Raw genomic sequence first — 26,244 nt, 5'->3', positions numbered from 1 at the left:
GATCCATCAGCATTCAGAGAACATGAAATGCATATATTTCAATGAAAAGAATGGGCACAACCATAAGATCCGTATGTTACAGACATTCACTCCCACTGAGTAATTTTGTTGCGAGTCTCAAAATGGAGCGATTTTTGAAGGTCAAATTATGTGTGCTCAGTATAAGGTAGCTTAAAAAGATATCACGATATAGCGATATCGGGATATTTTCACCCCCTCGATGTACTATATGAAAAACACTGGCGATGCCCACATTTACACAGCAGTACCACAGAATATTCACTGCAAACTTACCAAGATCTTCCATGAGTTGTAATATAATAGCAAGTGCCTCTTCTGCTTTCTCTAGTGTATCTGTTGCTATATCTGTTTTGCAGAAATCTTCTATATGGTCCATCTTTGTGAAAGACTGAAAATAAAAACAAAATTTAAGTAAAGTAAGCACAATGCTCTAAATTAAAAGGCAAATATTAGTCCATTTTGCCAGAAAAATAGATCCAATTTTAACATCCTCTTTATCACTAATGAGCACTTATGAGCATCTTATGTGATCTCTTGTAATTAAAGAATTATGAAGAAAACACTTTTGAGTTGAATTCAGCAGCAAGGTCAGGTTATTTTAATCACAACATCAAAATCAAATATCCCTAGGATGGATCCTGCATGATTTGCTATCTAAAGGATCTTTTGAGGTGTGGGTAAAATTCATAGCCACCTAGCTGCATTTTAGGCCTTGCGTTTTCCTGCATATACATGTACATGTATTTTATTGTGTAACATTTTCACATGCTTAATGTGATTTTTTTTAGTCAGGTCAACTGGTAAAGCATTAGATTGCGGTGCCTTGGTGTTTAAGGATGTGAGTTTGAAACCCAGTGCAATGTCTGTTTGTTCTCGTGAATAATTGAGCTAACTTGAAATTCCCCTGGGCAAGGAAGTATAACTGCATATTTGTCTTGGTTAACTGTAAAAGAACTTGGGGACGGAGCTGTTCCTGTCTTCGATGGTTTGTTGTGGAATGTTGTGGTATGTACAGGGTGTGCGCTTCTCAGCTGCAAGTCCCTGATTGTTGCTAAATGATTTACATTGATTGTATATGGTGTTTCTTGAGCCGTAGTGGTCAGCAAATTCATGTAAAGTGTGGGTTAATTAATGGCTGTGCATAGCGCACTATGCACTATTTAATATTAATTTGCTCACCTCTTCAGCGTATCTATGGAATCTGACGGAGCACACAAGCATATTTCTCCTCCTTTCTAGTCTTGATGCAAAGCTTCGGCATGTAGTACTCATGTAATTCTTCTGTGCACTGATATCGTCTGCTCTGGGATCACCTTGTTTGATCATTGTGTCTGCTACGTGACGTAATTCAGCAAAATTACCATAGATGTCCTGGGAAAAATAATGGTTCAGTTAGATGAAAATACTATCATGGTTATCTGAGAGCACATGTTACAATTTGCCAACAGCTTTCAACAGCGGTACTCGATCCAACCGCCATCGTATATCGCGTATTTCAAACTACAACACAAACGCACAACCTTAGATACAATATCAACCAATCCCGGGTGTGTTGGCATGGTTGGATTCACTTCCGTGTTACTCTAGCACAATGGCACACGTTGGCGTACGTTATGCAGTGAATGCAAAAAATTGTCACGCTATGTCAGGCTGCGTTCATTCAATTGAAATTTCCACTATAGATGTGCAAGAATCAAATTTTGCTCACTCTTAAGGCATATCATACTATTAAAGCCATTGCAAAAATGAAATTATCTGGCCAGATGCACTGTTTTTTTTGTTTTGTTTTTTAATGTTTGTGTGCGCTGGCTGCTCAGGTAAAGATTAAAAATTTGCTCATTCTATCACCCCAGAGATATAGGTATAATAACTTCAGCAACACAATATATTAAAAAATAAAAGTTTCAATACCACAAAAATTAGGCAGCTAAAATGGATTTACTTACTGTGCATTTAAGCTCCAGTTTTTCATGTTCTCTTCTGAGTTGATCTGCTGTTGTAAAATTGGTACCAATCTCTTTCTGTGAGCCAAGAAGCTTTTCACCAGGACCTATGATCCAGTCTACAACCTAAAACAAAATTGTGAGAGAGACAAAAAGTTGTTATTTTGAGATCAAAACATCTTCAGCCTCATCACTGAAAGTTGGACAACCCCTAATTAAACTGAACATTTTTGGAATCAATACAGTTCTAAATTGTATGGTTACACGTGAGTCTACTTTATTGGGTAGAATTACTCCAGAGTGCCTCCAGTGTGGTAGCCCTATCTACAGCTGCTGGCTGTTGTTACCAGAACATAAATACAAATTTGACGATAGTTTTGCCAAGTGAATGGATCTGCACAAATTTTGCACATTTTTGCACACAAACATTATGCAGCCAGGTTTCCGATGGTATAAAAATATCAACCTTTACAAATACCCCTTTATTGTCCTACAATCACCAGCAATTTAAGAAATGAGGAGCATACTTTTTAGTGAATAATCACACACTGTCCCTAAATTTCAAATGGTTGCTTTGATAATTTCCTGATAGTCTGCCATGTATAACACACCATCTAGTAATGTCCTAAATTTACTTTAAGCACATTTTAAGTGATTGACCTTTTCGGTAAATCCCATAAGCCTTTTCAATGTACACCTTAGATGTCGTCATTTGATGTCAGTACGCGTCAGGCCAATGCGCACATCGTTTAGCAAACATTGTTACTGCGTATTGCAAGGCGGCGTGACGTAAAATGACGACATCTCAGGTCTACTCGCAAAGGCTTATGGGATTTAACGAAAAGGTCAATTAACATGTTATCACTTAATGACACTGACTGCTTTTGCCATCTGCTAATATTCTTCAATGACTTCAAACACCCTTAAGTAATACAATTTAGATACTTTACTGAAATGGGCCATTCCATTTAAAATCCACACTACCCATATGGAAGATTTTGGAAATATATCCCACAGGGGGAGTATAAATTTCAAATGGAATTAACACATTAGCAGTTCCATTTGAAACTCACTCGCCCTCAGAGAAAGATTCAGGTTGAATCTTTCTGAGAGGGTGTATGAAATTCAAATGAAATTGCCTAATGTGCTCATTCCATTTGAAATTTATACTCCCCCTGTGAAAGATATTTCCAAAATCTTCCACAGGGGTAGTGTGGATTTTAAATGGAATAGCCCAATGAAACAATCACTGAAGAACTCAAAATCATTTCAGTGACATTACCTTTTTCATTCCCGCTTCAAGATCCCCTAACTCCATAGTGACCCCCAGTTCCCTGTCCCTCTCTGCCAGATACACCCTTAGTTTGCTTTGTTGTTCCTGTAGTTCACCCATAAGCTTATCTACTTCATTCTTCATCATTTCAGCATCCTCCGTCATCTGGTCTGTGTCTTTGTTGTCTTTCTGAAAGCCTGAATCTGAGTCTTCCCTGAGGCGTCTTGAAAGCGCATGGCCTGATGGGAAATAATACACAAATCATTAACCCCATGAGAACAATCTGCCGATTGGCCAAAAAGAAGTTTTCATTATCAATTGGACCAATCAGCAACATTGTTAGAATAATTTCACCACACAAAACAATTGGGGTGAATTATTTACAAAGCTCCATTCTGATTGGTGATTAAAGTGAAGATATCATGTAATTGCAACCAATCAGAGGCAATGTTAGATCGGCAGGTAGTGCTCAGTGGGTTAAAGTGAATATTGAGCTGACAAAAAGAGACACTTGAGGAAATATATTTATGAAACAAAACATAAATTGATGAGTAAACCAATAACAAAGCTCACAAGACCACTCACTACTACAGTCCTGAAGGGTCTTGTGACTATTGAGTGAATTGTACCTACACATGTGAACAGAGGAGGCAGACTCAGTCATGTTTGCAGGTTACTTGTGGAGTGGAAAATAATGTGCTTCCGCAAACTTTTGACATTCTCATGCTTTCCAAGAAACCACTTTTTGTCCAATTTTGGGCTTTGTCAAAATGCTACAGCAATACTGTATTACAGTCACCATGCTTGAAAATCTAATATGGTGATTTTCCTTCAGCATTATGCATGGCACTGAAAAGAACTGGGCTACTCCAGTTGAATCTATTATAGCCATCCCCTATGGAAGACATGACCTTAATCTCCACACATGGAGTATGAATTTCATATAGGGTTACATGAATGGGTGACTCCATTTGAAATCTACACTACCTGTGTGGGAGATTAAGTTGATATTGTCAATAGTGGGTGTATGGATTTCAATTGTAATAGCCCATTTGACTTCTCATCTTTGAGTTCCTTGATCACAAGACATTAAGATCCAAATGTGTAAAAACATATTAGCAGCATTTATGCATACACCTTTTTGCCTATATCCAATACAGGCGAATAGCATGGGGAGGAAGATACCTATTCTCTGATGTAGGCACCAACCTACATATCTGTATCCAAATGAACAGAACTCTACACACCCCCTGGGATGGAGTATTTTGCAACACTCTTCTGACAGAAGTACTCTCCTTTAATAATGTGTTATGGGATATAGGGCAAAAAGTAAATGGAAATCAATTTGCAGCATGTTCCCAGTCTATTCCACAACAATTCATAATCCTGTACCAATATTCTCACCTATTTGCAGCACATTACTAGGCTGATCAATGACTATTTCCTTCAATCTATGCTGCCTTCTCAGCAATTCTTCTGTTGATAACCTCTCATCTTGTTGTCGGTACAGAGTCTCTTCACTGGCTTTCTCAAAACGCTTTAAGATGATGGCTGCATCTTGTACAAACTTCTCATAATCCTGAAAATGAACACAAAAAGATGGATGAAAAGATGAGGTCATTTCAAAAATCCAAATCCCTTTTAAACTTTCTATCATAATTTCTACTCATACAACTACATACCTGAAACTGACCATTTGTGCAAAAAGAGGAAAATGATTTTTAAAAAAGGAGGAAAATAGCGCAAAATCATGCTAAAAAAGCTCAAGCTGGGCTGAAAATAATAACTAGTGCATAAATTTCAGGAATAAAAAAAGAGGAAATCAGCTAAAAAGAGGATAAGTTTCAGGTCTGCAACTAACATTAGTGAACATATATTAGGTTCCTGAAGTAGAGGGCTAGCATTATTACACAACCCCTACAATACAGATCAATATGATATGATTTGATTACATTACAGCTCAATTAGCACAACAAGCTTACTTTATAATGTCATGTTACTCATGTAATACACACCTCTATTCATTCATACAAACCATTTATTTTTTAATGTGTTTCCTACATTTGGAGCTACAATAAAACCAAGCTCCAATAGACAGTGCTCTCCCGCTAAACTTTCCAGCTTGAAGATTATATTAATTTTGACTTCACATGCACTGTATTTTTATTGTGTATGTGTGTAAATTCTAAAATTTTGACTTTCATTTAATCATTTCGCATCTCATTTCTGTGCAGGTCAACATATGATCTATTACCAACACCAGCCAACCTGAGTGTCTGGTATGAGGACAAGACGGATTGTTGCAATGCGTGTGGAAAGAAGGGAACTTTGCAGCATATTCTGAGTGCATGTACACCTCTCTTGCGAGTGGTATGTACATCTGGAGGCACAATAACATCCTCAGAGTGTTAGTGGAGGCAGTCAAGCTGCAAGTTGATCAAAATAATGTTTCACAAGCTCCAACCAACACCAAGCGTTACATATCATTTGTGAAGGATGGCTCTCTCCAGGTCATATAGTTCCAGTTCAAGCATCCTTTCTTCAGCAGACGACTGGTGCATTAGAGCTGATCTGGATGGCAAAGGAGGATTTCCAAGAGAGATATTGATCACCACACTGCGTCCAGATATTGTCATATGGTCAGAGGCGGGAAAAGAAGTGATCATTGGAGAGCTGACTGTTCCATGGGAAGACAACATTGATGAAGCTCATGAGAGAAAATTGACCAAGTATTCAGAATTGAGAGCAGAATGCAAGGATAGAGGTTGGAAGGCTTCTTGCTACCCCTTCAAAGTTGGCTGCTGTGGTTTTGTTGCGCACTCTTTGCAGAAGTGGCTGCGAGATTTAGGCTTCAACAGGAGAGAGCTAAAGTCAGTTAGCAGGGCAGCATCAGAGGCTGCAGAATCAGGATCGTCGTGGGTGTGGTCCAAGTACATTCAGAGGAGTAGATAATCTGGAAGTGAAGTATCAGTATCCTCAGCCAGAGCAGGCAGGCCAGCTAGCCATATCTTTTACTTGTTCTCATTCCTTCATATCAACTCCAGTTAGCTAGGGTTAAGTGATTCCAGCTGCATGGTAGGGTTAGATGCGCCTGATCCCGTCCGCTTACTACAGACTAGTTTGGTCATCTGGGGGTACATATACACAGATCCCCCTTTTGATGGTGATGGCGTATCCCCATATGGGCAAAGCGCCTTGCTTTGTCATGCTGACATAGTATGGGTGCTAACTGGTGCTTGATCTTCTATTTTAGTTAGCTGGCCTGTGCCGGTATCATTTTCTGAGAAGCAGATTGTTTATTTAGCAACAGATGCTAGAAGCAGAGTTTTAGTTTTATTTAGTAGCTCACCAGCGGGAGGTGGTGTTTCTTTCACTGCCGGCCCCCCACCTCGAGGGAGTCTTGATTATAAGAGGGCCAAACTCCCCAAGACAGGTGGCAATCAACTGATGATCTCGCTGGTGAAAGCACAAGACATTTTCCATCTGGTCTTTGTGTATATTTAACTAAGTGCAACCCCCTCCCACCCCACCCCCGAACAGAGGTGAATGACTCAAGCACCAGGGCGCAAATTAGATCAAATACAGTAAGTCTAGCCAGCGATGTTTATTGTAAGGCCAAAAAAAAAAGATGTTTGCTTGCCCTCAACCCCAACCGACCCTAATTTTGGAAATCAGAAAAAAGGTGTTTTTTTTTCTATTTACTGTACAAAAGAATACCGACCCTATTTTTGGAAATTTCTGAAAAAGTTTTTTTTTTTTTTTTCAAATTTTTGCATTCTGAAGATGTAAAAAAATGTATTTTAGAGCTTGTGTTCAACATTTTAGTTGTTTTCTTATGTTAGTTGATTCATTTTGACACCAAAATTTTCTGATTTTTCATATTTTGAGCCTTAATTAATACAAACATTAGAGTTTCCTAGTACCGTATTGGTCCGAGTAAAGTCCCACCCATTTTTTAGGTGAAAATTTTTCACAATTGGGGGTGGGATTATACTCAAATTTGAGCAGAGTGAAGTTGTTTAGCACGACTAATGCATTGAATTTGAATGCATCTTGATATCATTAATAGTGTATGACATGAATACAAAATATCAATTTTCATATTAAAAATACAAAACATCTTGAAATTTTTTTTTTTTTTTTAAATTTTTTTTTTTAGGTCAACCATGAATGATCCTAGCATCTAGGTCTAGGTCCAGGGACATTACAATTTTTTACAATTTCTGGAATTTTTCAAAAATTGGGGGTGGGACTATACTCGAACATGGGACTATACTCGGACGAATACGGTAATTAAAATAAAAAGAAATCCCGACCGGCCGACCCAATTGTTAAAATTCAATTGAGGGCAAGCAAACAATTTTTTTCTTGGCCTAAAAGGAGTTTGGCATATAAATGATGAACGACAACATCATCTGTTGATAAAACTTTTTTACAAATTCCCATTTCTATCATTTTTAAGACTTACAAAACCACACTGAATTCCTCCTGTAGTTCATGAATTGTTGATCAGATTAAAATGATAAAATAATGTTAAATTACAGTGCTTTGAATCCTCTAAGATCTGGATACGGGCGCTATATAAATCTGGAATTTATTAATTTATTTATAAATGATTTTAACTATCTTTAACTATCATCTTTGATCTTGAAATATGGTCAGTGTCCAGCTTTGACATAATGATACTTAATCTCCGCATGAATGCATAGAATCACAACTAATTTAGCACAACAAGGCTGCTTACGGTCATTTAATAAACACACCTCTCCATTCAATCAAGAGATACTTGTCACGCTTCACCGAATCTTTTAAGACCAACGCTGTTTTCACCTTTTCATTTTTTTCTCTATTTTGAAATAATACTGTCTGCCGTCTCGTCTGCAATTCCACTGTTGATTTGTGGTGTCAATGCAGAAATATTTGATCATCCTGTCAAATCCTAAGTCTGTCTATTATTATTTCTTTCAAAAGTGTAGTATATGTATAGTCATAGTATTGATCAAAAGAAGAAGCACATTTTAAACAGAGTTCAATAGTTCATACATTATTTTTTTTCTTAAATTGATAAATGTCAGATAAAAGTGTATTCTGAAGCAATGTTTGAATGGTAAGCCTTTCAATTATGTAAATATGTATCTCTGATGAGTGTGGGAAAAGCTTATTTGATAGAAATCATGTACATAAATTGAAAACATCAGATCAGATAAAAGACCTTCTGGTTCTGGTGGCTTATCATATGAAGAATTCAGATGCATAAACCAATATTCAATTTGAGATATACATGTAGGCAAATACCGTAAAATTCCGTCTACAAGCATGCCTCTAAACGAGGTTTTTTTTGACACAAGAGACAAGAGGCAGACACTCTCAACAAAAACGTTATTTGGAGTTTGAACAACTATATTACTTATAAAGGCGGCTGTACAAACATGTATATTTGTAAGACCAATCTATTGCAATGTTTTTGAGAAGGGTATTGGCCTTTCATATCTTTCGTTAAAAAAACCCCTCGTTTAGAGGCATATATGCTTCCAGACGAATTCTACGGTATATTATAAAGAAAATAATATGAAAAATATGTGCTACTTTTTTAATTGGGTGTCAATTATTTATACAGTAGATGTTGGTGGCATAGCTGAACTCAAAAGATTTGAAAATTGTGTTTATTGGCTTTTACTTCTGAATTCTTCATTTTTTCAGCACTAAATAATGGGCTAGTATGAGAGTAACCTTCCTTGCACGGTCTCTATAATGTGTCTCGTCTGAAGTTGAGAGTAAAGGCACTTTGGATTTCACACTGGCAGATTCAAGCAGTACGTTTACTTCATGCTGTTGCATCACCAACGTATGGTCAAATCACCCCTCTACGTGTGTGTCCCTGCCAGGCCCATAGCCAGGATTTTTTGTGGGGGTGCTGATTTTGAAAAAGTGGACTTCTTTCCCCAGGGGGGAGGCAATTCTGTGAAAAGTGGACTTTCTTCCCCAAATTTAGACCTTTTTTGACCAAAAAAGCTTTAAAAATCAAATTGTTTAGATCGCTACGCTCGCAAATTCTTAAATTTTTGGACTTTTTGTATACTTTTGCAAATTACTGGCCTGGTCCACGCCGAATTAGGTCACGGCCCTGCAAAGTGCTAGTACTTCAAAGTGTTCATAGTTCTGGTCGCTAGGGTTCAACTCCCCGCACAGGCATGGAATACTACGTAATATGTATCATGTTCGCTTCCATCTAGCGATCAATAATCTGAAAACCCCATATGTATTCCAATTCAATGCACAAGCTCATACACCTGTGGTTCTTTGATGTAACTGCTTACAATAGAAACACTGATCAATAATGAACGTTGGTCAAAAGACGAGCTTACTGAAGTGAAAAATTATGTACATGCAGAATCATCTTTTATGCATATTGCCTTGAAAATCATAAGAAGAGATTACTTGATCAACTCAAATGATTTTATTAGCGTTATTTATAAACAATATTTCAATATTTCTAAATGTTTTATATGTCTTTTGACCTAGAAATGTATGAAATTAATGCGAAATCGTGATGAAAAATAATGTTTTATCGGTCAGATTCAGAAAGAGAAAATCTCATTACACTCGTTAATTACATCACAATCCAAACATAGATGTTCAAGTTCATAGAGAATGTTACAAACTGTTATATGTTTGCTATTTTGTATTACTCTGTAGGGAATGTGTTTTATCGTTAAATACGGATATGAAAAACTATCATAAATACAGCACAACGGGCATCACTATTTGTGTGCATAATACAAATTTACGAATTATATAGAAGTGACATATGACACTTATAAAAGCTGTATCTTGAAAAGGAGATTACTCTGATGCTAGAATTTCGTCATGGAAACTCATGTGAAATGAAGAAAAATATTTCTGATTGATTTTATGTGTCTTTTGAGCTTTAAATGTTTCAAAATGTCAAAATCAACAAAATTCAAGTAATTATGATGTCATCAACATGACATTAATATTCATGAGGAATAATTATTGCTCCCTCAATTAAGAAATGATTCACAAATGGTTGGATTTCATCGCACGACCTTCTAGTAACTGTATCTAGAAATTTATGATAGTTACTTGTCAATTTTTATGGGAAACAAGCTTTTTCTATGGTTACTGACCAGCTCATTAGCGCGTTCATCAGACATTGGGACATTCTTTACCGTGAGATTACCGCCCTCTGTTGATGACAGGGCTTTGAACTCTTATCAAGACGATATAAGATATGCAGGGCCGTGAGGTTAGCATATCCAATTCAAATCCAACATGGCGTTACTCTCAACTGAGACGAGACGGACAATAGTAGTTTCAAAGAGAGATGCAAAAGCAAGTTGTAGACTATAGTACAGTAGTTGATTTAAAACAACAGTCACAAGACTTAAGGCAGCTGTGTACTCTCAGACATGCATGTAGTAAAAGTGCCATAACTTTGTAATTATTCACCCAAGACATAAAAGTATACATTTTTATGAAGGCAATACATCAATGAATCTTAATATAAATACAGATTTGGTGTAAAAACAACAATTATGAAAAAAATCAAAAAAAAGTGAGTTTTTGGCAATATTTGTTCGGTACATCATAACAAAAAAACACTCTTTCTAAAAAATTTTGTTTTGTTTTTTTCTTAATCTTGAGACACCATTCCAAAAACAGTTTTTTAGTTTTTGATATTGGCCTTATTTTTTGAGATATTGACCATATAAGGCATCAAAATGAACTTTTTAAAATTCACAAACGCCTATTTGCACAAAATGATGCCTAAAATCGGAAATAGACCAAAATATAAAACAAGGCGGTTCTTGAACCACGAGTCTCGCCTGCTTTCGCGATCGCCTGCTTTTACGATTACTTTTGGTAGAAGTAAATGAACCTGCAACAACCCATGGCGATTTGCCTGTTCAATTTGAGCTTGATTGAGCTTTGATGATCCCAAAATGACCTTCCAAAAAATTGGCTCTAAATGTTTCAAATGTTTCATGCCCATACAACAGTTTTTAGTAATTTGACCTCAGATGACCCCTGGGTGACCCTGAAATGCCCTTCCAAAAATTTGACTCTTAATGTTGACAGTGACCACTTAGTGTCATGCCCATACGACAGTTTTTAGTAATGTGACCTCAGATGACCCCTGAGTGACCTTGGATGACCCTGAAATGACTTTCCAAAAAACATGACTCTAAATGTTGACTGTACCCACCAAGTTTCATGCCCATACGACAGTTTTAGTAATTTGACCTCAGATGACCCCTGGGTGACCCGAAATGCCCTTCCAAAAATTTGACTCTTAATGTTGACTGTAACCACTAAGTGTCATGCCCGTCGACAGTTTTAGTAATTTGACCTCAGATGACCCCTGGGTGACCTTGGATGACCCCTAAATTACCTTCTGAAACTTTGACTCTAAATGTTGACTGTACCCACCAAGTTTCATGCCCATATGGCAGTTTTTAGTAATGTGACCTCAGATGACCCCTGTGTGACCTTGGATGGCCCGAAATTACCTTCCGAAACTTTGACTCTAAATGTTCACTGTACTTACCAAGTGTCATGCCCATATGACAGTTTTAGTAATTTGACCTCAGATGACCCTTGGGTGACCTCGGATGACCCCGAAATAACCTTCTGAAAATTTTACTCCAAATGTTGACTGTACCCACCAAGTTTCATGCCCATACGACAGTTTTAGTAATTTGACCTCAGATGACCCCTGGGTGACCTCGGATGACCCGAAATAATCTTCCGAACATTTTACTCTAAATGTTGACTGTACCCACCAAGTTTCATGCCCCTCGACAGTTTTAGTATTTTGACCTCAGATGACCCCTGGGTGACCTCGGATGACCCGAAATAATCTTCTGAACATTTGACTCTAAAAGTAGATTGTACCCACCAAGTTTCATGCCCATACGACAGTTTTAGTAATTTGACCTTAGATGACCCCTGGGTGACCTCGGATGACCCCAAAAGAATCTTCCGAACATTTTACTCTAAATGTTGATTGTAACCACTAAGTTTCATGCCCATACGACAGTTTTAGTAATTTGACCTCAGATGACCCCCCCCAACCCGAGTGTGTGGGAGGGGCCACATGGGGGTGCTAGTGAACATTTGACTCGATGTAGCACCCCAACAAAGACATTTTTGACATAAAAACCCGTTTTAGAAATTTTTTTTTTAAAAAAAATGCTTCCTTCACCCTAAAAAGGTGCTTTTAAATTTTCAGTTTCCTATCCTTTTGTACATGAGAGACATTCTTGAAGTCTTTTTTGGCCTAATAACTTGGCCTACATGACCGAAATTGATATATATAATGCACAATATAAAAACATTATTTCATTAAATTTTGACCTCCCCCAAAATTTGAGTGTGTGGGAGGGGCCACATGGGGGGGGGGGTGCTAGTGAACATTTGACTCGATGTAGCACCCCAACAGAGACATTTTTGACATAAAAACCCATTTTAGACATTTTTTTTTTTTTTTTCTTCCTTCACCCTAAAAAGGTGCTTTTAAATTTTCAGTTTCCTATACTTTTGTACATGAGAGACATTCTTCAAAGTCTTTTTTTGGCCTAATGACTTGGCCTACATGACCGAAATTGATATATGTAATGCGCAATATAAAAACAATATTTCATTAAATTATTGACCCCCCCAACTTTGAGTGTGTGGGAGGGGCCGCATGGGGGGGGGGGTACTAATGTGCATCCTCTCGTCATACTACCCCCTACCACATTATGTTGACCGTACCCACCAAGCATCGTGCCCATACGACAGTTTTTAGTCATTTGACCTCAGATGACCCCTGGATGACCTTGGGTGACCTTGACGCACTAACCAATACAAACTTGTTCTGTCTGGGGTGAAGATGCACCCACCCACCAAGTTTGAAGAATGTGCGACCTCTAGTCTCCGAGAAAATAGGTTTTTGCATTTTATGCATAAAGTATGCACATTAGGTACTTAATTACCATATTTTGCGCTGAAAATCGAATCGGGTTGAGATCCTCTGGTCATACTACCCCCTACCACGTTTCATCATCATAGGGCTTAGGATCTTACGAATCCCCAGATACAGCTCCACAAAGGCGGATTTCTTCAGATTTCCAACCATATTTGTAGAATCGTTCCGCATAAATTATGCAAATTAACAACTAAATGCGCATACTTTTCACGAAAAACTAATCAGGTGATCAGCAGATGTGTATCATAGCTGACACCAGGTTTCGATACCATGCGCCCGACGGATCTTGAGATAGTCTGTCCACAAACTCCGCTATCAATTTGCGCTGATTTTCGCATAAATTATGCAAATTAGCTATGTTAATTTGCATATTTTTCACCGAAAACGGATACCCTTCCTCCCACCAAGTAGCGTCGCCGTAAGTCTTACGGTTCCCCAGATACAGCTCGGACGGACACACATACATACATACATCCACACACACATCCATCCACACACACGGACGGACAGACAGAAATAGTGATTACTAAGTCCCATCCTGAACAAAGTTCAGGCGAGACAAAAATGAGAAAACCGTTTCTTGAGTCGACTATGCTTTTTACGATGATCATATTTGCTTACCTATAGATGCTGTATTTATTGAGTTATCGTGTAACTAAATCGTCATTTTACCGAGAAAATGAACATTGAAATAAAGGCTGTTGAAGTTTAAAGTGGTCATATTTTGCACTTTGATCGAAGCTCACAGAAGAATGCGGCAGTTTTCGTTTTTCTACCTTACATTACGTGAACATCGGGTAAATCCACAGCCCCTTGAGAAGTTTGGGCGAAATCTATTCATATCTTGATGCAGATAAGCGTTGCGTATGCGTAGCGTATCTGTGCGTTAACAAATTAGCGGCGTCAACAATACGCGATGCAATGTTATGCGCGTATACCCGATGGTACAACAAAGATTTTTCTTTCCTTTTAAATTGCGGAAACAGTGAAATAGTGAAATAAAATCCATAAAATAGAGCAGTTGGAGTTAACAAATTTGGATTTTCTTTCCTTGTATTTATAAAAAACATAACAAAGTAAATGCATTTCAAAAAAGCTCAATTTCGTGAAAGAAACAATGTCTAGAGTACACAGCCGCGTTAATATTTGCAGAGCTGTGGTAGCCTATTTTTGGAACTTTGTAAAATTTTCTTTTCAAATGCAAATAGGATTGCAACTAAATGGTACTGGGAAGCTATTATTCCTGTAATCAAAACTGTCTAACACTCATCATTAATGCAGCATGGATCTTATCTCATTTCAACGTTCAAGAAACATGTAATTGAACCTATTAGCTATAGTATGGTAGTTCACATTGAATCTATTATATATAGAATAGCAGTTCACAAATAGCAACAAATATATGGGCCAGAGGTTAACTATTTGACTTTATGTCAAAGACAATGAATTCTGCTACTGCAGAAATATTTTGCATGCTTTATGTACTTTAAAAAGAGTTTGTAGCTTTGTGCAAGTTTGTATACTGTAAAAGTCAGAATTTTTGTTCATGTAATTTGTTGTGCTTTGCTGATTTTGAACTACTTTGCCTGTTTTATATTCAACATTTATTTTGAGCTTTTGTACATGCATAAAATAACATATTTGCATGTTTTATTTTTGTGGTAGCCGTGTTGAACATGTTAAATGTGAAAATTAATTTTGCATGAAAATTTCCACTTTTACAGTGTATTAGAAGAAGTGTTCAGAAATATTTCTATTCTCTGAATAAAATGGTCCAATCTCTTAAATTTAATATAGGTCACTTACATTCACATTTTATAACATAGGCATAAATGAAAATAACACTCAAACTGTTCACATCAATCTAGAGAAACTTCTGATCCAGACCCTTACACATGGGGTGTGGCTGCAATCACCCCCAACAAAGTCCTTCTAAAAAGGGACATACTTTTCAGGGTAAGTGTTCAAGAAGGTCCAAATTAGAAATAAAATTGACAAAGGGACCACTTTTTCATTTAAACTGAGCAAAATAACCCCCCAAAAAAACTAGAGTCAATAGATTCTGAGTACAAGCCGCCGGCAGTAAATATAACATTAATGGGTCAATTTTGACCAATTTCAAAATGTGACCTTTGACCCCTAAACTTTGACCGTCACCATTGACTTTTTGTTTTGTCTCACTAAGGTCCATCATATGCAGCACTCAGATTTGCCATACCTTGCAGTTTGAAATTTTACACATTTTGACCTTTTGACCCCAAGTACAAAGAGGTCACCGTTGACTTTTGTTTTGTCTCACTAAGGTCTATCATATGCAGCACTCAGATTTGCCATACCTGGTTGTTTCAAATTTTACACATTTTGACCTTTTGACCCCAAGTACAAAGAGGTCACCATTGACGTTTTGTTTTGTCTCACTAAGGTCTATCATATGCAGCACTCAGATTTGCCATACCTCGTTGTTTCAAATTATACACATTTTGACCTTTTGACCCCAAAGTTAACACTGTACAAAGATGTCACCATTGACTTCTTGTTTTGTCTCACTAAGGTCTATCATATACAGCACTCAGATTTGCCATACCTCGTTGTTTGCAATTTTACACATCTTGACCTAGTAAACATTGTACAAAGAGGTCACTGTTGACTTTTTGTTTTGTCTTACTAAAGTCTATCATATGCAACACTAAGATTTTACATATCATGTTGTTCAAATTTAGCTTGTATTGCATACAGGGTCAAAGGTCAAGTAATAGTCAAGCTGTGAACACCCTGAATACCCATGCCACTAGTAACCAACATGTATTAATTAGAGCTTTGGCGCAATTTGTTTGTAGAAGAAGAGGCAGGTTGCCAGAAAGAAAGAAAGAATTGGCGTAAGACAGAACAAGCCGACTGTCGGCTTGTAATTTGTAGGCAGTTATTATGTTATACAACTTTTTTGTCATGTGCAAATTGGATGTGTCCTAATGTCTGACTACTACCAGAGTAGCCTACATTTGAGACATCTTTACCGATCTCTCACACAGAGTGCACATGCATGCATGCAAACACCCACCCCCACTTGTAAAGACATGCAAAAGAGGACCCAAAATGGTTTCCTATCCAACAGAGGACCTTGCGCCAGAAGCTAAGCTAAACTGTGGACCCACATGACTTTTTACTATCAAACCGAGACCACACTTTACAAGTTTACATGTTGTTTGCAGGTACGGACAGGGTACTGTGGACATCCTCTATTGAGGGTGTCCTCAGTTAACATGCTCTTTTCAGGGGTGTCCTCATTTGCAGGTCTTAACAAAGGTACCCCCACACACACCCCCCACACACTCCCCACACCCACATACAATCTTACCAGTCTGTTTTGTATCCACTCTTCATTGTTGTAGGGCAAGGTCCCGCCAAATTCTTCCGTCAGTTGATCAGGGGCTATGAACTTAGTTAACTTGGAGGCTGATGAAAGCATTAGGGTCTGAGGAGAAAGAAATTGGCAAATAAATGAAATCAGAATTGGTAACAAATTGGCAATTACATGCTGTATGCATCATTTCAAACATATGGAGCACCATACCTTTTGCATGGAGGTCCAAAGTGTGCAAATTAGTTATGGGTTTGGGGTTATGTTAAGAGTACAGTTATAGGGTTATGTTAAGAGTACAGTTTACAGTGAAATACCATTCAACCAGCTCCCTGCATAAAATATCTTGGGGTGTCACTTGACCAACATCTCTCTGGAGAAGTTATGGTCGATTCTCTCATTAAGAAAGCTACTGGCCGGCTCAAATTTTTATACAGACATTCTCAATTTTTCAACCAAAAGCTTACAAAAATCTCTGCTCTGCATTACTGCAGTGTCATCTTGATTATTGTTGCACCTCATGGTATACTGGTTTGTCCAAAATTTATCAGCACAAACTTCAAGTTATTCAAAACAAGATGATTCGTTTTATTTTGAACCTAGCTCCCAGAGATCATGTTAGTCAGGTTGAATTTGACTTAGTTAAACTTCTAGATATCCAAAACAGGGCTAGGCAGCTGAGACTCAACCACATGTACAATATTTTCCATTCACAGGGCCCTTCTTATCTTACCCAGTTTTTTACCAAAATTTCTGATATTCATTCTCATGCCACTAGGTCAAGCTCTTGGAATTTCCATGTCCCAAGAGTTGGTTCAAATACCAAAAAATCTTTTTTCTACCATGCAACTCTTGATTGGAATAACCTACCTTCGCATATCAAATCCATTCTGGACAAATGTACTTATAAACGTGCTATGAAAAAATACCTGGCTAGAGTTGCTATGACCCATGAGTCTGCTGAATTTGTGTAGCTTACTCCTTTAGGTCCCCGCCTTTATTTTATCTTATTGTTTCATGCGCTCCCAGGCATCTTTTTGTTCTTTTTGTTGGACCCCATTGGAATTAAGTCTACACAGGAAGCTAGACTTTATGGGTCATCCTGGCAATTCGGCATTTTGGTGTCTTTTTGGTGTGCAGCTTTTCAATGTGTTAATTTTTTGTATGTTTCATTGTACAATTTTATGTCGCTTTTTGCCAAATAAATATGAATGATGAATGAATGAATGAATGAAGGGACAGTATGGTTGAGAAGGCAAGGATATGGGCAAAGATTACCTATGTCAAAATTGATGTGAGTTACAGGGTTACTTCTGACTAAGGTTACCTTAATTTTGGCATACTTCCTACTTTAAAATATCTATACTAATAAAATAATAAGCGGTCTCTATCTGTCTATCTGTCTATCTATCTATCTGTCTGTCTGTCTGTCCGGCTATGCGTTTCGCCGCACTTCGACGCATCGTGCTGAAATTTGGGATATAGATAGGTATTGGGAAAAGCATGTTGGCCATGTGGTTTTGAAGGTCATCGGAGGTCAAGGTCAAAGGTCAAAATTTCAAACTTTGTCCGATCGGGCCCAAACCTGGTGGGTGGAATCCTTGATAGGAGGGGAATATAATGCATAAAATAAAATCGAGGTCAACCGAGGTCAAAGGTCATTACGGAGGGTCAAATTTCAAACTTTGCCCGATTGGGCTCAAACTTGGTGGGTCGAAACCTTCGTATGAGGGGAGCATGAAAAACATTATATGCAGGTCATCCGAGGTCAAAGGTCATGGATTTCAAACTTTGTCCTATCAGGCTCAAACTTGGTGGGTGGAATCCTTGATCTGAGGGGAATATATGCAAAAACAAAATTGAGGTCAAAAGGTCATGTAGGGGCTAAATTTAAACTTTGCCCTATTGGGCTTAAACTTGATAGGTGGAATCCGTCGTATGAGGGGGAGCATGAAAAAAATTACACCGAGGTCAAAGGTCATCTGGGGTCAAACAGTATCGCTATCATGCCAGTGCTCTCACAGCATCAGGCCTCTCACAGCTACAGGTGCACTAGTATTCTACACAAGACCTAAACATACAATTTATACTTGTTTTTTCTTGAGTTTTTCTAGTTGATTTATTCATTCTCATTCCAGAAATGCATGCCTTTCACTTTTTTCATTATTTTTTAACACTTTTGAATCAATTTGCATTATCTACAATTCCTTTAGGCCTATTAAACTGTTTGAAATTATGCTAGCTGTATAATGGTTGGACTGCACAACAAACATGACATCAGCACTTCACAATTATTTACTACGTTATGTGCATTAGATTCTCAGAGTTCTAGTGCATTGATTTTTGCCAAACCCACTCAAAAGCATATAAGAAGTTTGGAGTGCAGTAGCACTGACTTACCTCAAAAGGGTACTGTTGTTTTTCTTTCTTGGTCAGAGTTGATTTGCCTTTGTCCCAGAATGCATCTGGCTTGATCACACAGACAGCGTGGACTTCTGCTGATACGCTCTCCTGTCAATAACAGAATTTATAAATAAATTTATTTCTTTATCATTTGTTATACTTTCTACTATCATAATCAAACACATATCAATGATACCATAAAAGTACACCCCAACATCCCACACACATACATGTAAACACAAAAGTTGCCTACTTTTGATTTATCAGTCTCATGAGCAGGGTTATAGCCACGCCAGTCTGCGCTGGTCGGGGGTAACCGGCACGGACCGGCGCCGACCGGCCCTAAAAAAAAATTAATTTGTTTTTTTTAAAAATTTTTCCCACAAATGTTTTGTTCATCATAAAAAGAGTAAAAAAAACAAAAAAAATTGGGGGGTATACCCCTAGCCTATTCCCAGATCCCTTGTGTTCGCTAAAAAGATTGTGGCCCGAGCCAGCCCTCTAATTGGATAGTAAAATTAGCCGGCACTCAACTTGGGCTAGCTATAACCCTGCTCATGAGTGTGGTCTAAATTTAATATGAGGTAGTCAAAATTGTAAATGAGGGCTACAAAAGAAATACCAAGTTAAAATTGCTTGAATCTGAGGGGATCACATACATTTCTTATTCATTTAAGTTGTTGACCCCCTCCTTATAGATAACATTAAGCTGAACTAGGTATTGGTCCGCATTAAACAATGCTTTTTTTTAATACCTGAGATGCCTGACTGATCAAGGTGAATTAAAGACACTTAATTTCACACAATGATATAGATCTATCAAATAATGAAAGAAAAAATAATTTTTTGCTCTCCCAATTTGTCAGTTCACCGAATCGTTACTTTCTGTTTAATATTTAATAATGAATAATTGAATATGCTTACCTTGATGACTTTAAAAAGAGCTTTGAGTGACTGCCATGTGGAAGATCGCATATCAATGATGATGGTGAACCCATGATCCCTGGAATCTTTGCTGCAAATAAGAAAGAAACCAAAATATTTTATAAATCCATACTTTTAAAAAGATCTTTGGGGTCTCTCCATTTGCCTTGCTAAAGAAACTTTTCCCCCATATTTTTGACAGGCCAACATTTGCTCCACATACACCAAAGTTTGGGGAACCCAAATTCGAAATAAATTAATTGATTGACTAATTCTGAAATAAAATATATCATCAATGCTGTTTTTCCAAGCCATCTTATTGTGTAAGCATTGAAATGCCAAAAAATGTGCCCTACCTTCTACCAACCTGTCAAAAATGGCTTGCTCTCCTTCCCCCTATGTTTTACGCTTGTGGTTTATTTTTGAGGGACAAACCCTGTAGATTTCATTTAAGCACTAGTGGAGGAAAATATGTTCGCGGTATTTGTGGCCGCAATAGCTTTATTTGGGTACAATTGTGTTCGAGTTTTTTACATTAAAAAAAAAGTTATTTACTAAGTTTTTCGAAGCTTAACAAAGTTGCACGCTTTTGTTTGTTTGCTTTGTTTTGATTTAATTTTTGTTTCTTTACGTGTTTTTGCAGGAAATCACATTTTTGGGTGTTTTGTTTGGAAGATCGAGGTGCATTTTTTGTCTTCCAAAATCGCATTGTCCTTATGTGCTCAATTTAACTGGTCTGACACAACTACTGTTTGTTAAAAACCTAGGCAACATTTCAGCCAAAACAATTCCCACAGTAGTCATTCACACATGCACATGCATATATACAAATGTCTGTCAAAGCAAAATACCATGAAACCCAAACAGATTGTTTATTTTCTATACCAAAATCCTGGGAATTATACACCTCTAACAACATATGAAAGGTAATAAATGCGTGTGGCTGTGTGCTCCAGTGGATGCTTACTTGTGTGTGAAGAAAAAAAACTTAGGATGAAGTTTTCACCTTTGCAAATGATTTTCACCTAGATGTATACATCATGCCTTGTTGGATTTTACAGTGGCAGATTTTAATCAGTGTGGTTGAGTCGCCAACATACGGACAAATCGCACTTCTAGGCATGTGTACATTGTATATGCGGAATTAGGTTAGTGTGTTACTCTGAACTTGAGACCAGACATACCTGAGCATAGGAATGAATTACCCAGGTTCACTAAAACTCTTTTTAGATAAATGGAAAAATTATGCAGGCCTATTTGTAATAATATTATTTACTCATATTTTTATGAAAGTTTATAGTTGATTCAGATTGATTTGAGTTTGTAGAAGTGGCCAACTGGTAAACCAGCGCGGAGTAGGCATTTCTCCCAATCAAAACCCTCCAAGTCATAACCAATGGTTCCCGAATGTACCTTAACGTAGGCTTTAACTCTGGAAAAAATACATGTTATCTAACCCTAACACCCAACCCTGCTTTTTGCTATCGGAAGTTAAAGAAAAAACAAAAAAGGAGAGAAGATGAACAAAGAAGTCACTTGGCATCCCGGGGATCCGAACCTTAGACCCCTCGCATGCCAAGCACACGATCAGCGACCGGTAGCCACGCAGGTTACGCTGCCCCAAGCAACGATTCCGCGAGCATATAGCACTTAAAGGGTAATTGCATCATTGTAGACCCTGGGATTCACGCATGCGCAGTGGTTTTCATCATGGTATTTTGTGGTTTTTATTGGTTTTAGAGTTAACCAAACCTGTTGTTTACACTATAGTAATTAGTATCTAACTGAAGAAGGTCCGAATTATGCCCCCAGAGACAGAACCCCTCCCCCTAATTTATATTAAAATGTTGAAATTTTTATTGCTGGGGTGTGGGGGTATGATGGGGATATGTGTAGTTATATTGACCACTTTTGCTGTAACCCAACAGGGATGTGAGAGTAGACTCTCACATCCCTGATCCCAATGACCTCTTTCTTTAAGATCTGAACAACTTTCTGATCAACTCTCACCAAATGATCTTGTTTACATCTAAAATTGACACTTTTGTCAAATTTTTTTGCTGTTTTAAACAATTTGACTGGTTTTTGTTTTTTGTTTTAATTTTGATATTGCCAAAAATGTGCTCAATTTATAGGGGGGTGTATGGCAAGCTAAGCGGCTCAGAACGTGGGACTAGCTACGCGCAGCTTCTTTCTCGTTACGTGCAGCTTATTAACCAATCAGATTCGCGGCTTTAAACACGTGGAGCTGATGTAAACATCCTCTCTCACAAATATTACGTTGTTAATTTTTGTAAATGAAAATATCTGTAGTATATCAGCAAAAAATGGTGTAGGTGCTATTAAAGTAATATCTGAACAGAATGATGATTGTTCTACATGTATATCTAGGGGGCTATCATTTTCTTCGGAAGGGGATCCCAAATATAGGGGGTCATACTTTTTTGGAAAGAAAAATAAGGCGGAGGGGGGTCATAAATTGTAGGGAGTCACAAGATGACTACAGATAGTGTGTTTATTGTATTCAAAAAGACGGATTTCAATACAATTTTAGCCTGTCTAGGGGGTACGGTGTATCGGTGGTGGGTGTCGGGGGTCATAACATTTTGATGCCGAAATAGTGAGGGCCGCAATTTATTGACGCCAACTTTTTGTAAATTTAGGAACCCCCGTTCGAAAAAAAATTGATGACCCATTTTACTCTCTCCATATTTAAACAGTGGCATGTGATATCGCTTTCCCTGCAATATCTTTACACAGCGCTTTACATCAGTAGTTGTTTGACCTTCATATCCCCTGCACCGCTAATACAGCCCGAGTATAAAGTTATTTGCTATTAAACACGGTGTAAACTTGGAAGCACTAAATAAATATGCTTTGTGTCATTTTAGCCAGGCATTAGCAACATGTTCTCTTGACACGTGCTGTGATTTGGCCTCCCTTACCCGTTCGTTATCTATGCTAATTCCGTAAATTAATTACAAGATAATAATTGTGAAAGAGGATACCTATAACTATACTACGCGCAGCTAACGACCCAAACACGTGATTAAATTTGACTATTTTGATTGGTCAAACAGCTGCTCGTAACGAGAAAGAAGCTACGCGTAGCTGTTCCACGCTTTTGGCCCCCTTGGCTTGCCATAGGGGTGGGGTTCTCACCCTATGAACACCTGTTTTGGTATCATCTCTCTCGCCATATTGGAGAGAGCGTAGCTGCGTAGCTGAAAAAAAAACCATGCACATGTATGTCAATGGAATGCCATCACTAGTGCAATATTTGTCTTTCGTGCTTACACAAAATGACTTACTCAAGTTCAAAAGTTCCCAGATGTAATCTAGTAATAGAAAGTATAAACCTTTTCCTTCTCCGCAAAGACAAACATTTCAAATGTTTAACTTGCCAAACGATGCGGGCAAATCATAAAATGATACATACATTGTCATACTATTTGTCATTTGCCCATATGTCACCTACACATATTTGTCATCTAACAGGAATTTTGTTCGTGCACCAGTTGACAATATTACTATTTACTCAAATAATACAAGTCCATGTACATTGACACAGACCCCAAGGCCATCAGTCACATAACAATACTATTATACTACTACACTGTACCAATATCATACAATGACTGGTCTATTATTCCATTTCGTTATGCCTTACACTTTCACTCGCACGTTTTCTATTTCTGAAAGAATTTAGGGATATGGCTTTCGATGTGTGTACAATGTACATGTAGTACTAGTAGGTATCAAATAGACTGTTTTGGCATTCAGTTTACATTTACTTTTAGTGGAAATAAAAACACTTTGGTTATTAATAAAAGAAAATAAAATAACATGAGGCACTAGTCGATCTGTGCTTCGCTAATCAGGAATTTTGAAAATCATCCAAAATCCAAAGTGTAAGTCTGGTTGCTAAAATATCAGTGGTGGTGCCCTGGGTCAGAATGCTCCCCCCATACACCCAGTAAAAAACCTAAATTAAAAAAAAAAATCCACTTTTAGCGAGAAATTTTGTGCAAAATTTCTTAATTCATTTTCCCACCAAACCCCACCCCCCAAAAAATCAGCAAAATCTCCTGCAAGTGATGAGACCAAAAGTGACTTGATATTTTTAAAGGATAAAAAAGTTGATATTTTATTCTGTACCGAAACTGACACATGCAAATGAATGGTGCTTGTTTGCTTCCTTTTTGTTATTTTTTATACAAAATGCTTTCAAATTTCAAACATTTTTACACTATCGAATATATTTAAGTATCTTTGCCATAATTAAGAATTTTTTAATTGTAACCTGATGTAGGCTACATGTATTTTTCATTATAAAAAAAAAACAGCTGGCTGCAAAATGCTTAAATATGCTGGCCTTGCAAAGCATTACACCAAAAATAACAATTTGTTTTTTAATAGAATTACATTGAAACAAGATAACCCATATTAAAATGGAACAATTCATTGGTATAAATTATCAAGTTAAAATATCTCTTTTAACACAAAGTTGTGAAAGGATTACATACTTTTCATATAAAAACTTCTTGATAAAACAGTGGAGGGGAGGACAAATTTACATCTTTTATAAAAAAATTTGCAATAAAAATGTTGCCTGACATCTTAAAATGAAATTGGCGTGTAGGATCTGATAAAAGTGGCATTTTTTAAAGAAGCATTGGAAGACAGTAAATAAGCTAATTAGCGCTACAAAATATCAAGTTAAGAGTAGACTCTAGGTATTGTTTTTCATATCTAAATCAATATGTTATTGAAAAATAACGCTTTGATGTTTTGCAAAAGTTCATTTTACAAATCATGTACTTTGAAAACTTGCTAGATTTATTGAACATTGTTAATGAGTTATGTACGTTTCAGCCCTCTTTACAACATAACTCAAGAGCCACAGGACCTACAAAAGTATATCTGTGATATTTGAATTCATCTACACACTCGCTATGAAATGATCGACGAAATTTTTACGAAAGCTCACTACCATTCACAAGACCTGTGAATTACCAAATCGCAACAGTTTAAAATAGTTGCTAACCTTACTTCAAACGATCATGTAAAATACCCAGGGTAAAACATATGAAGACAAATTAATTTAACACAACAAAATTTTGTGCTGGTTTCTACAAAAGGCAACAGATAACGTAGACCTGCCTTCAATGAATGACCCATCATCCCTACGTTGCTGGGAAACTTGAGAGGGAAACATCATAGTTACCAGGCTATCATCTCCCAAAATAAACACACAAACCTAGAAAGAGTTGAGAGAGGTTTATGGTGCCAGTGGGAAGTACATGCTAAAAGCCATCACAAAAGGTTACCAGAACTTTTAATGGGATTTCGGTAATGCTATATGTTGCAAAGGAATTCCTGGCTTTTGTAGTTTTTGCATGCATACATGTATGCACACCCCTACATACCAGTTGTGTATATCATACATGCAGTACCGCATTTAGTGGTACAGGAGTATAATGGTTAAACCATAGATCTGTTAAACTTTTTGTGAAAATTGAGCCAAACAAAAAAGTTTGCAGAGTCAATCCCAGGGAGTCAATCACTTTAGATTCACTTGTAAACATTGTAAATGTTGTAGGCATATATGAATGACTCCTTTACACACATATACTATGTAGTCCTAATGGCTTTAATTCAAAATGGCAATTTGATTTTATCAAATTTTGTCAAACCTGAATATTGGTTGGATACATGTACCTGACACTTTCAGTAACTCTTTAATAATGATTTTGCAAGTCATGGTCTACTTTATAATTTCTGCTGTTGTAAACCATGCATGGCATATCACTGATATCAGCTTAGGAGCTGCGCAATAATTATTTGCCACTCCCCCCCCCCCCCCGGCAAAAACCCAGGTTTGCAAATTGGGTTCTCAAAAATTTGGCATGGGGAAAGATTTTTTGGCAGAAAAGGGTCGGGTGAGCAATTTTTGGCATACCAAGAGTGGGGAGTTTTGTGGTATTTCGAGAAGGGGGCAAGCAATTTTTGGCAGACCATTTTGAAATTTGCCCAACCCCGGGGACAGAAAATTATTGCACATCCCTTAAATCTTGAAGCAAACCATATTGTTCATATTATTTATACCCAAATATTATTTCTAAATTAAAGTCTCTCAAAGCATCTACACAATATTTGTTAACCCCCGAATAGCTTCAAGGGATGGAGGAAGGGAGAAAGGAAGGAAGGACAGAAGGAAAGAAGGAAGGAAGGAAAGGAAGGAGGGAGGGAATGGAGGGAGGGAGAAATGGAGAAAGGAAGGAAGGAAGGAAGGAAGGAGATAAAGAGAAAGGTTGCTTTTTCCGGTCCA

General features: G+C 37.4%; 1 protein-coding gene across 1 annotated transcript in view; it reads right to left on the bottom strand.

The window, feature by feature from the left end:
- Positions 1–26,244, bottom strand: part of LOC140167503 (triple functional domain protein-like) — a 97,353-nt gene that overhangs the window by 58,578 nt on the left and 12,531 nt on the right. Inside the window, exons 5-12 of the mRNA XM_072190809.1 lie at positions 19,914–20,004; positions 18,987–19,097; positions 16,584–16,700; positions 4,642–4,816; positions 3,247–3,476; positions 1,968–2,090; positions 1,201–1,392; positions 295–409 (exon numbers count right to left, since the gene is read on the bottom strand). Of these exons, the coding sequence (XP_072046910.1) occupies positions 295–409; positions 1,201–1,392; positions 1,968–2,090; positions 3,247–3,476; positions 4,642–4,816; positions 16,584–16,700; positions 18,987–19,097; positions 19,914–20,004 (1,154 nt within the window). The remainder of the gene's footprint in view (positions 1–294; positions 410–1,200; positions 1,393–1,967; positions 2,091–3,246; positions 3,477–4,641; positions 4,817–16,583; positions 16,701–18,986; positions 19,098–19,913; positions 20,005–26,244) is intronic.

This window comes from Amphiura filiformis, chromosome 13 (genome assembly GCF_039555335.1).
Source record: "Amphiura filiformis chromosome 13, Afil_fr2py, whole genome shotgun sequence".
NCBI lineage: Eukaryota > Metazoa > Echinodermata > Ophiuroidea > Amphilepidida > Amphiuridae > Amphiura > Amphiura filiformis.
The sequence above is the reverse complement of the archived record's forward strand: the minus strand, read 5'-3'. Positions and strand labels throughout refer to the sequence as shown.